The sequence below is a fragment of the Anser cygnoides genome, chromosome 1 (assembly GCF_040182565.1).
Source record: "Anser cygnoides isolate HZ-2024a breed goose chromosome 1, Taihu_goose_T2T_genome, whole genome shotgun sequence".
Taxonomy (NCBI): Eukaryota; Metazoa; Chordata; class Aves; order Anseriformes; family Anatidae; genus Anser; species Anser cygnoides.
Genome location: NC_089873.1, coordinates 38,477,689 through 38,490,468, shown reverse-complemented (window position 1 = coordinate 38,490,468; position 12,780 = coordinate 38,477,689). Strand labels below are relative to the sequence as shown.

The window sequence follows — 12,780 nt, the reverse complement described above, 5'->3', positions numbered from 1 at the left end:
CGTGTACCTCCTGTGTAGGGTGCAGCGAGCTAGTCAGTGATAGCAGTGACCGGTCACATCCTTGTTCAGTGCAATCTCAGAACAAAAATAGCAGACCATGGGAAAAGGGGGCATAGCTCCATTTCCAAAGAGTTTCTCTTGACATGCTACAGGGAATAACTACAACCATGCCCATGGCTACACCGTAGCTCAGTGGTACATCAAGAACCATCAGTCACCTGATGAAAGGTGATTAGGAAACAGACAAGAGTTTTGTTATAACTCACAAAAACAAAAGGTTAATTAATGCAAAGGCTTTAAAAATGTCATAAAAAGGTAATTTGTGAAGTATGCATTAATGAACTTACAATGGTCATTTAAGTGTCTGGAAAATAAAGGTGAATATCAGAGGCAGGGAGGTAAATTAAACAAATGAAACAAGGCTCTTTTGAAAGCCTCAGAAGGAAGACATCTTGGCACAGCCAATGATGTATAACCTGAGAGAGGTGACTAAAAGTATAAAAGAAAGAGAGAAAGAAAGACTTACATAGTCTAAGTTACTTTATGAAAATAAGTGTGTCCCAGTCTATGATTTGCACTACTCGAGAAGCAAGATAGAAGAGATCCTATAATCATTGCATAAAAGAAAGCAGAAGAAAGATTCAGCATTTAATTCCTCATCCCTCTGCCTGGTGCTATTTAGTTATCCACTGGAGCAGGAAGCTTGGGAGCATGTGGGCTCCTCACAGCAGTTTGAACAGACACGAGTGCCACAGCACTTGCTTGCACAGGTCACAAACTGTTTCCATGAGATCTGAGCCACGAGAAGAGGTCAGGCAAAACTGGATTCGTCTGATGAGAGTGAATGACCAAAGGGATGGTGAGGTGGGATCCAGAAGGTCAGGAGGACAGGGATTCTGGACCAGGAGGAGGGCTCCTGCTCCCCTCAGGAAAGCTCTCAATGCTTGTTCACAGCTTTTGTTTTGGTCTTGGGACATTTGGTCTGCTGGATGAGCTGGTGGAAAAGTAAGAGAAACCTAACTTAGAAGCAGACTGTGGCTGTCGGACTCTGTAACACCCAGAGAAGAGTTCATGGGAGCGCACTTCAGAGGAGGACAATCCTTTGAAATAGCCTCTCTGTCTAGATTTCTCCTAGTTGGGTCATAAATGCCTGTCTTTTGGCTAAGTATAACTCATCCTCCTATCTTCTCATTGACCTGCTCGCCAGCTGGACCTATTAGCCTGGCAAATGAAAAATTCACAGAAAAGAGCTTATAAACATGTTCTTGAACAGCCTTTTGGTACATCTGAGGCATGAACTGGGTCATCAGCATCCTGGGTCCAGGCTTGCTCTCTCTTTCTGCTGCCCGCTGCGGTCAGGATGCTGTTGAAGGCCAGGCATGGAAATGGGTGGGATACCTTTGCGAGGCATGGAAAGGGACGTGGTGATGATGGCTCTGCTGGGACCAGCTCCAGAGTGAGTGGGGGCAGCTTCAAGGGCACAGAGTTGTGCAGAGCTGAGCTGAGGGGTATCGCAGGGTGACTGAGGCATGGAGAGATGAAGGATGTGGATGCATCAGAGGAAGCTAGAGTATAAACCTGGTGCCAGCTGGCCTTTAACTGCTTCCTTTTAGGAGGTATAAGAAAAGAGATGGACATTTCAGCTCAGAGGGTAATAGTGACTATGGGTAAGGGCCAAATTCTCCCCACCACATTTTGCCTTTCCCTGGGGATTTTTTTCCCCATCTTGTAACTCTAATTTGCTCCAGCAAGTGGTCCTCCTGCTCTACCCTCCTGCACATAATAGGGCAAGCTCCAGATGAGCTATGCTTGTCCCGAGAGCCTCAGCCGTGAGGGGTGAAGCTCAGCCCCAGGGTAGCCCCTGTTTGCTCTCAGATGCAGAGCTGGAGCTTTGGCTCGCTGGGTCCAGTTTGTCACCTGCGTGCTCTGTGGGTGTCAGACAACCAGGAGCTTGCATTTGTACCAGTTCTGCATCCTCATGTGTTGTGATCTCAGCTGGGTTGCAAGCTGCTCTCTAAGGAGAGAACAGTTTCCCTTTAGCACTCTGCATAATATTTCAGGCTCAAGGTGCAGCACTGCACCTTTACATCAGCAGAACAGGATGAGGAACATGGAAATCACCTGGACAAGTAAGTGCATGACCACAGCTCTGGTCATCACCACTGGTTACAGCCTGGAATACGGATCTTTTTTTTTTTGGAAAATGGGAATTTGGGAGGTAAGGGATATGAGAAATACAGCGTTGGTCCCACAGTTTCTGATCTCTCAGAGATGAATTACACAGTGATGGGCAGACAGCTGGTGACTCCAGTGGGGCACAGCACGGGAAGAGTATTTGCAGGATGAGAACCACCGGTGGTCAGTCCTTTGGGTCTGGAGCAGACTGACCTTTTGTGTACCCCCATCAGCTCCAGTGGGGCATGGGTCCTTTACAACAGAAGATGAACAGAAATAAATATAGATGATATTACCTGCCATCAAATTGCCAATATAATCAGTGTGGTGCAATCAGGACATAAGGCACACACTCACACATTTCTCAAATGTTTTTATACGAAAAAGATTCAGGATTCCTGCCCCAGTAAAACCCCCTGTTTTGCCCCTGCATTAAAAGTTGGTTTGTTTTATAAGAACCTAAGGACTACAATGGCCTTGAAGTTGTATTTGTGGGTTTTATAGTGGTTAAGTAGTTCTCAGAAGAGGATACTGGAAAGTAAGAGACTTGCTGATGTCATTTTTAATTCACCACCAATACCCCAAAAAAAGCTGAGAGAGATGTTGATGGCCCTATATAAGGTGCACCTCACCTCCTTCAGAGCACATCTAGAATCACAGCAAAGGTAAGGCTAGCAGCCTTCGTGCCTCTCCTGTCCTGCCCTTGCCTATTCTCCCTGACGCTAACATTACTCTCTATCATCAGTGCTGAGCTCTGTAACTGCAGCCTGCTGGGACAGACGACTTTGGATCGTGAACCATGGCCTCCCTGCAGACCTTGACCAAGAGCTTCTCAGGATGGGTCATCTTCTGCTGCTGTTGCTGTCTCCCTCTACTTCTCACCAGCCCTCTGCCTCCAAAAGGGGCAGGGGTGGCTTCTACCAGCCACCAAGCCTGCAGGCTCAGGAAGACCAACTTTCAGCAGCACTACATCAGGAATCGCACCTACACCTTGGCTAAAATGGTACAGTAACCCATCTGCCCTTCATGGCAGGATAAGAGGACCTCCTTCTCTGCTGTTTCCCTGGCTTCTAGCCTTCAGCATTTCTCTCTCTTTCTCATGCCTTTCCATAGAGCAACACTTATTTGCAGTGAGGCAGTTCTTGACATGTGGAGTAGGTCTGTTGCCCGCTGGTGGTGTGGTCAGGGGAAGATGCTGCCTCTCCTGCAGCCCTGGTGCAGTTCAGCTCCTCTGGAGTGGCTGCTGCAGCAATTGTGAGGCATGAGCTTAAATTTCTCTTGTTCCCCAGCCCATTCAGAGCTGGGTCTGTCTGGGACTCCAGCCATGGCCAGGCAGCTTCTGGGGTTCTCTGCTTGGATGGGTTTTTGGCCTGCCTTTGCCATGTGTGGGTCCCTCTGTTGTACACCATTGAGAGCTGCAGCACCCCCATGCAGCGCTGTGGGCCACGCTGAGGATGGCCACCCACAGTATCTGCTTTAGTCATCGTAACCACTATGATGTCTAACATTTAAGAGAGGGACAGGAATTCAGATTTCTTCTTATTTATTTTCCAATGACCTTGATTCTTAGACAGTTAAGGGGAGAAACAGCCACAATGTCCGAAATTATCTACCCTGAACAAGATATCTATGATAATTTCCTTGTGTCACCTGGACTGTTATTGATAAAAACCTTAGGGTTTACTGTTAATTTATAGGTAAGGCTCCCACCCCCACCTGACATTTCCTTTTCCTCTCAGGCCAGGGCCTCAGACCAGGACACTGACAACAGGCTCATTGGGCAGCAGCTCTACATCAACATCAAGGTAAGTCCTACACCGGGAGGACGATTTGGCATCCTTCTGCAGCACTCGTTGACCTCTCACCATGATTTAACACGACCTTCTACTTGCGTGCATAGGAAAACAACCGCTGTTACATGATGAAGAGAATTGTGGAGATTATAGTGAAAGACGTCCTTCTCACCGAGGCCAGGGAGAAGTACCCATACGCTGAGGAGGTGGCACAGTTCCTGGCATCCCTGACCTCGGAGCTGAGCAGATGTGTAAGTTGTGTGGGGCTTCTTTCCCTTTGCTGCATCGTGAATCTCATCACTGCTCCCGAATCTCAGAAAGCTGCAAACAGTGGCAAAAGGCAGTGATATGAAAGGAAACCTCAGATCAAAGATATCAAACTGGAGGTTGATAGAAAGGTGTGAAAAAAAAAAAAGCAGCAGCATATTGTCACATACAGATGTCAATGTTACCTCTGGATTTTTATTTTTATTTTTATTTTTTATTTTAATAGAAATTCTCAGGAAACAGAGAGCACATTGAAAAGAACCTGGAAGAAATGAAGAGCAAAATGAAACAGGTACATTTTTCCCCAACATTTAAATAGAACAGTTCAAAACCCCAATTATTTAGCTGAATTAAGGCTCATCTAGTTATGAAACAAGTTCTGGAGTTTATTTAAGATGTGAAGTTTGCAGGGGCATTAAAGAAGGGATTAGTGATGTTTCCACTTCCAGCCCTCCTTCGTTGGTGCTATTAACTCTCTGCATGTGTTATAGTAATTTAAAATTGTCCTTCAGAAGTCAGGCTGCAGATCATTTTGTATCCTAGACTGGATTTGAAAGAGCTAATTTATATCTTATGGTATAATGACTTTAATAGTCAATATTTACAACTGCTATATATAGTAGTCAATATCTATAGTAAAAGTAGTATATCAATAGTCAATAATTACAACTGCTTGTGAGAATAAGGAGAGTAAGTTCTCAAGTCAGTTTCTGTGACAAGCTTAATTTAAATTTGAGAAACAGTGAGATGCTAAAACTTGTGTTCTGCTCTTTTCTAGTTGGGAGAGAATGGAAAGAATAAAGCCATTGGAGAACTGGATTTACTGTTTGACTACCTAGAAAATGCTTGTACTGATGCACCAAAGAAGGGAGGGAACAAGAAGAAAAACTGAAAAAAAAAAAGATCAGTCTTGAAGAGATGTCTCCAAAAAAACTCATACTATTATTCAAATTGATTAACTACTGTGGAAAAAAAATCACATCTGTAAATGCAGTATATGTTTTTTAACCTGTACTGAAAATAGCCAACTAATTGGGCAGAGACAGGGTGCATACTGCTGCCTTCTTTCCAAACAAAAACTCCAGAACGGTGTGTGTTGCTACATTTCAACACAGCACACTAGTTATTTTCAAAGGCACGCTCCTACTCTGCTCATCTGCATTGGAATAAGGCAACTGTTTCTGTATTTAATAGGCTGAGATTTGACACGTGTGTCAGCTTCGGTCAAGGTAGGCAGTGCTCTGTGGCCAGCAAGTTTTGAGTCTTTTATTGGAAATCTCTCTTGTGTATGTTGCCCTCTTCTGACCCTTACCTGAAATGTTGGTATTTTGAACATTCAGAAATTAGTTTTTTCACTTATATTTAATAGTAACTTATTTTAAGGTAATAATTATACATACTTTTATTTATATAAATTGAAATATAGCCAAGAAAATGTATTTATGAAGCTGTACTAGAGGCTTTTACACGAACTATGAAATTAAAACCGCTGTGTAATATTTATATGCAGAAGTATTGTTTTATAAATGCCTATTCAGTAATTTATTATAATAAATATTTTGGGTCATCTAATATTGCTATTTTATAGAACTTTTCTCTTTTACTGAAATGCAGGGGAGGTGACATATACCATGCATGCAGGGCTGCTGGGCCTGTGGCTGTATCCTTGTATCCAGAAAGGATGCAAGCTTAGGAAAGCTTGGGAAAATGCTTCTTCACCCTAATGCTGAAATTTCCACTTGTCACAGGCTGGAGCTTAGTGGGGAGCACGTGGATCAGCCTTTCTTGTGGGTAGGGGTGGGAGAAATAGCAACGCTCCAGAGAGTCACTGTTAAGGTTCATTGGTTCTGCCTCAGCACCTCCTTAGGAAAGATCCGGCCTTGAACAGCTGTTGGCAAAAAAATCTCAAACTGTCCCCACCTCCTCAGGTCAGAGGAGATGGAGACAGTCAAGCAGCAGCAGCAAAGTGAAAATTCAAAGCGCTGAGTTCTCACTGACCCATAGGCATGCTGAAAGCCCAAACGGTGCTCTGCAGCATCGTGGTTGTGAGAGCACTTCAGAAGGGAATTGCTCGGTGCCTCCTCTTGATACAAGCTCCTAGACATATAAATGTGAAGTCACTGAAGAACACTTTAAACCATCATTATCAGGTTTTTCAGATGATCTGGTTGGACCAGATGATCTTGGAGGTCTTTTCCAACCTTAATGATTCTCTGATTCTTCTGTGATTCAGCAATGTCCCCTGGGCAAAGACAAAGGAGTTGCTCTAGTACAGCCAGAGTTATTAGTGGTTGGTTAAAGGTTGAAGAGGTCAAAAGTATTCAAATAGTCAGAAAATCAGAATAAATATATAATTGTGGATAGTCAGCAACTGGTAAAGACTTCTTGAACAAGGCTTTATCGTTTCTTCATCCGGTCAGCAGTATTCTGTCCACATTTTAAAAAAAGTCATGATGAAGTTCCTCAGAATAAAGGACCCAGTTGAGGTGGCAGTGCAGGTGAAGTCTTGTAAACATGGCATCTCAGGGAAATTAAAATTAAAAAATTGTTGCTAAAGAGATATCTAGAAGAATCCCCATGAATAGATATTGTAAATTGTAAAAATATTTTGGGGAAATGATTTCTGTCTTGATAGTGTCATAATTACATTCAAAGAGGAACCAAAGGGGGGTTTTACCTGATGATCTCTTGAGGTCCCTTCCAACCCCTACAATTCTGTGAAAGTTAGTCCAAATGTAGTTAGTTTCAATGCATCTTACATCAGCTGTTGTAATGAACTGTCATAAAAGCAAGATTAAGCTATGCCATGTGAATCCTGAACCAGAGTGGTCTCAGGACAAAAACATCCACCCACACCCAATTTGAAAAAGGTTTATGTTAACCGATACAACACTTTCTTGTGGGAACTCACATACTGAGATGATATATGATGCATCTGGGTGATAGATGTCCATTGCCTGTCAAACTAGATGCAATCAACGTGGTTTGCTTTGCTCCACACTCTGCTTTGTGACTCTCAACATATGAATTATATCCCTGTTCACAGTCAAGGCAGAAGTGAACAATGGTGACAGCCAGACAGGCTTTGCTAACATATGACAGTGTTAGGGATTTAACCTTTTACTATATTGAAGAGGATATTTATTTTCTTAATTGTGGGATAAGCAAAGACATTATCAAGAGCTGTTGTCCGACATCTTTTCTCTTTGTCTGACATCCTTTCTCTTATCATTCGAACTTACAACAGCTGACAGCAAAAGTTAAAAAATGGAAGTTAAACACCAGCTGGAAAATTCATCTCACTGACCTTTCATAGACAAGCCTATCCCAAAGTTACACTTGGCTCCCTTTACACGTAATGAAAGGTAATAGGAATTATTCACGTGTGATTCATCTGATCTACATTAGAGGTTTATAAAGACTGTGACTCTGAACAGAATGAGAGGGATTTTCTCTAGAAGTACCCATTTTCTTCCTTGGTTGTAGAGACTAGACCAAGAACCGTTTGTGCTGTTCCTCACTGATAGCATCGCTTCGCAAATGGATAATTAACTTATTTCTTTCTTCTACTTCCTCTAGGTCCCTTCCACATTGTCCTTTTTGAGCTGTCCTACCCAGACACGTCAAATCTCTCAAGCTTTCCACCCTGGGGTAAACCCAAATAAACCTTTTGTTCACCGGTGTAAATGATAGTAATTTATGTATCAACTTCCTCAACCTGGAAAACCATCAGATGGAAGACTTTGCCATGGTAACCTAGTGAGCCGGAACCCTGAAAATGCCACACGGCAAATTTTGCAGAATTTCCTACATAGATTTTCTTGCAGGGTATGCGTGGCTTGTGGGCGTGTGAAGGATGCTGGTTGACGGTCAGTTTTGAACAGACAAAGGAAGTAGAAGTCGGAGATTTCCCTTACAACCAAGGAAATGTCTGGGACAAACAATTACTGAACAAAAAGGAAATAAAGAAGTAATTTGAGTCAGATAAGCTGGGTTTCATTTCGGTCAATAGTTACAGCTCAGAAAAGGGAAATCACGCTGAAGTATTGAATTTTGACATTTCCCAAATAAAATATTTCAGTTTTATACTTCAAAATACTGTTTTGGTTTAGAATTTTACCTACATTTTTTCTCAAACAATGAAAAGAGGTACGAAAGCAAAATGAGTTCTTTCATTTTGAGTTTGACAAGTACTTTGGGCTGACCCAAAATGATTTTTTTTTGGTTTAATTTTTCGGTTGGGTCACCAAACAGAAACCCTGTTGTTCGCACAATTTCCGTTGCCCTATTTTCCTTTCCTCACCGCTACCCTGGCCAAGTTATGGACTATTTGTAATTCCCAGAGGTTCTTAACTTAGCGTTGTTAGGGAGGGCGTTTGCTCCACATCCTTTGTTGAGGACACCTCCGTTGTAGAGACTGGGGGACCTTTTAAAAGGCAAAAAAAAAAAGGACAGATTTACTTTCTGTGGACTTTTCCTCCCTCCCCTTCACTTACATTAGGGGACCGGAACAGGCACTTTTTTGCTACATAGATAATTATAAAACATTTAAGCTAACTCTGAAACTTCATATAGAGAAGACAGGGGAACCCAAAGCATGAAGAGAAGTTTCCACATCCTGCTGAGTAAGTATTGGTGACAGTTTAAGAAACCTCTGTTAAATATATTATATTGAGTTTTACTCAGTTATGAGATTTACATATTCAGTGTCTGAATATATACTCTTTAAGTGACCTAGAATAAGAAAGTGTTGATATTTCCAGTTTGCTGCTGGAAGTATATTTTAGAGGTTGCAAAGAGCTGAAGCTGAAGCTATCCCAATGGTTAACCAGCAGCATGTGACTATATCAGCCTGTGCTTTAAAACACAATTAGCTGAACTCTGCTTTGAAGAAGGTACAGACTGCATTGAATAACCATACATTCCTGATAGGCTGTGCCTTTTCAGTCATAGCCATCATCAGTAGCCAATGGATGTTTGTAAAACTGGTGTGATCTGGAGCAGTACTGGCCTGCTAACATGAAGCAGGATTGGTAGAGACATTAAAGTCAACCTCAGGCTTATTACTGATGCTTCCAAGAAGGTAGAGCCCATGGAAAGAAGGAAAACCTATAGTGCAGTCCTGTGGGACTCCAGGGATTTTTGGCAGGCAGTTACCTATGACATGGTGCATAAACCAGCACATGTAGGTAGGAAAGTCATGCAGCCTTTCATGGGGTCCAGACCAGGATTCAATGTTTTTCAAGAATTTGTTAGGAAGTTTTATTTGAGTGAGGTAAATGACTAAATACAAACTGTGTTAAGGCTGATGGCATCTCTGGGGCCGCATGTGGTTCTAAACTCATATCCATTTGTAACAACTTTTTCTGGGTTTACACATAGCCAGACCTCATCAGATGAACTGTATGAATTTCACCACTAGCAAAAGTATTATATTACTGTGTTAGCGAAACGATTTCTTCTGAAGTCTAGGAAATCCCTCTCTCTGCTTAACCATTAAATTCCAAATCTCTGGCCAAATTCACAGATATTGATTGCTGTCTTTCATTTGGAATACACTCATGAATGGTTTAGAAAAGAAGGTATTCCTACAGCTTTCCAACTCTGGAGAGAAATTTAAAAAATTATCCTGAGAAGTACTGCCCATTTATCTTCAACAAATTAATTCATGAGAACCATTAAGGCATATCAGTGTGAAATTGTAGCCCTAGTTTCAAATGACTGAATGGAAAAGATATTGTGTTCCAAAAACTGCCAAATTGTATCAATTTAAAGATTTTTCCAAAAGAGGAACACTTCCAAACCCAACAGTATGTTTAAGAAGTGGTGACGATATTCTGTTTGGTTGATTCCAACTGTGAAAGCAATGGACAGTTTTGTCTGGGTCAAAGTCTGAAAGTTATGCATTCTTGAAGATTGACTTTCTGATTTGTCTTTTGCATTAGGCCATGATGTGTAAGATCTCCCCAATGGATAGGTCATCATGTATATGGTCTTGCTCCACAGAATATAGAAAGAAACTTCCTATTGACTTCAAGATAAGGCTTGTTGTTTGTATGTGTATCAACTTAATTTTATTACACAGAAAAGACGAAAGATTTGAACACAAGTGTTAGATAGATGTGAGAAACTGGACTGCTTCAGGGAAAGGCTTGTTCCAGAAAGTTCACCATATTGACATTTATTTGGGAAACAAAGGCTCCAAAATAAAGATTACACACTGTTTGTCGTTGCAGAGACCTTTATTTTGTTTGTTTGTTGTTCTAAAACTATCCAGACTTTGTCTTGGCTTAATACTTGTTATCAAACATGTCTCTAAAATTCCTGGTTTGACCAATTCCTATAGTTCTCCTTTATAATGTAACTTCTGTCAGTCTTGAACAACAGAAGAAAATTCAGATTTTCTCTCCCCTTGTCATGTTTAATCATAAACAATTTCAATAACTGACATTTTAGGTAGATAATCCCAGATTTAGAGTTTAACAGATCTGAAGTTCATTCTTCTTCAAGTAACACAAAAATGGGCAATACTTGTTTGTCAAGCACAGAACTTGGCAAAAAATATGATTAATTTGTAGGGATGAATTTGTTAACATCAACACAATGATCATTGCTGTTATATGTAATAGAGGTTGCATAACATTCAGAAAAGTATCTTGGTTTGTTGGGACCCCTGTGTGTCTCAGAAAATGCAAGACAGTTCCTTACACACCAACTTTCTGATTTAACTTGATGTGTGAGGCTGAAGCCTTCAAAACAGGGAGCTACTCAACTGTGGCATCATTTTGAATCTGCCAATGATTCAGTTAAGTGACAAGGACTTCTGGGCAGTGACTGGGAATGCAAAACAAATCCCTCTGATCCAACAAGCTGGTAAAACACCACATGGTTTCCTCATTTTGATAATGGCCTTGTATCAGTCACCTCTACCTTGGGTGCCAGAAGACTAGCCAACAAACTCTCAGTTGGTGCCCACAGGTCTCCACAGAGCCTGTGATGTAGACAGACATCTCCAGCTCCCGCATCAGCAAGGATGTCAGGCAGATGAGGTGAGGCATCCTCTGAGGGCCCATTCCCCTCCACCAGCCATAGAGGGAACCCTAGGTGATGAGAGATCCATCCTCCACTCAGAGATCCAGCCTCCAGAGGTCTATGGCCAGGCATGACAAATTCCAGCTGTGAACTGCAGGGAGTTATGTTGCTCCCAGGTCAAGCTACTGGCAAGAGAGAGAACCAGAAATAAATAGCTTCATCTATTGTATTTTACTTTGGAAACATTATGGCAATAAATTTAGATTTCATTTTTCATTTCTTAACTGTTTTCCGTTGCTATTTTAATGTCACTTGCACTTACAAACTTCAGTGTGTGCAATGTTTCCAATGACGCTGGAAATGAACAATTAATAATAAAGAATGTGTTTTAGGTGAGATGAACATGTGAGGTTTCTCTGAAAATAGGAAGAAGGGAGCAACTCATCTTTTCTACATTTCCGAAAAGTAAAACAGAGAATTTCTTAGAGCCGCAATCTGAAGTTCTGGCCAAGAAGGTTAGGTTTATTCTGTAACCTCATTATCATAACTGAGATAAAAGAGAGGTTGCAGATTGATAAAGTATCTCTTGTTCTTTGCTGTGATAAATAAAATGTTTGTTTTCAGAAGTGACAGATTAGTAAGAGCAAACCTCAGTAGAATTCAAAGGTTTGATCAAATATTTCAGACCTGATATTCTTTTCAGGGCTTGCCTGAAAGTTTTGAAGCATCATGGTTGAATACCAAAGCAAAAGAAATCTGATTTTTATGGATCTGCTAATTGGAGTGAAGGTAAATTTACTGGGAAAACACTCCTTCTCAAGGGAAGGAATTCTTCTGTGAAAAGATTTGCTTTCAAATAATCTAATAATCTAAACTGGAAATGTGAGGAAAGGTTTAAAAATCCCAGGGGAGTTTATCTGGTATTGGGCCAACATACACTGTTGTTTTCAGTGAAACTGACAAAAGCTTCTTCCCAATTGGTTAAAAATACTGAAAGATTTAATTAGAGCTGGAAAAAAGACACTAAAATCAAGGTTGTTTTGAAATTTACCCAGCCCATGAGGAGAGGTATAGATCTAGCCTTTTTCTGCTGATGTAACAAATTCAAAGAATAATAAGAATGATGAGAAAGGATTTGTCTCTCTCTCTCTCTCTGGAGGCCTTTTCCACTGGAATATTTTATTGTTTTCTTCTGACAGAAGACGAGTTTTATGAAGAAGTGAATGTTTTTGCTGCTTTTCTACGTAAGTATTGACTTTCTCCTGGAAATTCAAAAAGCCCAGTATGGTTCTTCAGAAATGGGAAAAAAAGAATCAGTATTTATTGATTGTTCACTGGAAGCTATGAATCTATCTATCTTCATATACATAAAAAAGTTGTTATTTCTATATGAGGACATCAACAATTTTCTAATTAGTTTCAAATTCAGTCCTACGAACATATTAGATACTTTAAACTTCTGTTACAGGTACAAAGTTAATGGAATATGTGGGAGTATTTAAGGTCAATGCTC

The 12,780-nt window shown here is 41.0% G+C and overlaps 1 protein-coding gene across 1 annotated transcript; it reads left to right on the top strand.

Annotated features, from left to right (window-relative positions):
• The first annotated feature begins 2,525 nt into the window (after positions 1–2,525).
• IL22 (interleukin 22) lies at positions 2,526–5,278 on the top strand. Its single transcript, XM_013196285.3, has 5 exons — positions 2,526–3,178; positions 3,915–3,980; positions 4,076–4,219; positions 4,462–4,527; positions 5,014–5,278. The coding sequence occupies exons 1-5, from the start codon at positions 2,975–2,977 to the stop codon at positions 5,125–5,127; spliced, it is 594 nt and encodes a 197-aa protein (XP_013051739.1). The 5' UTR covers positions 2,526–2,974; the 3' UTR covers positions 5,128–5,278.
• The last annotated feature ends 7,502 nt before the right edge of the window (positions 5,279–12,780 follow it).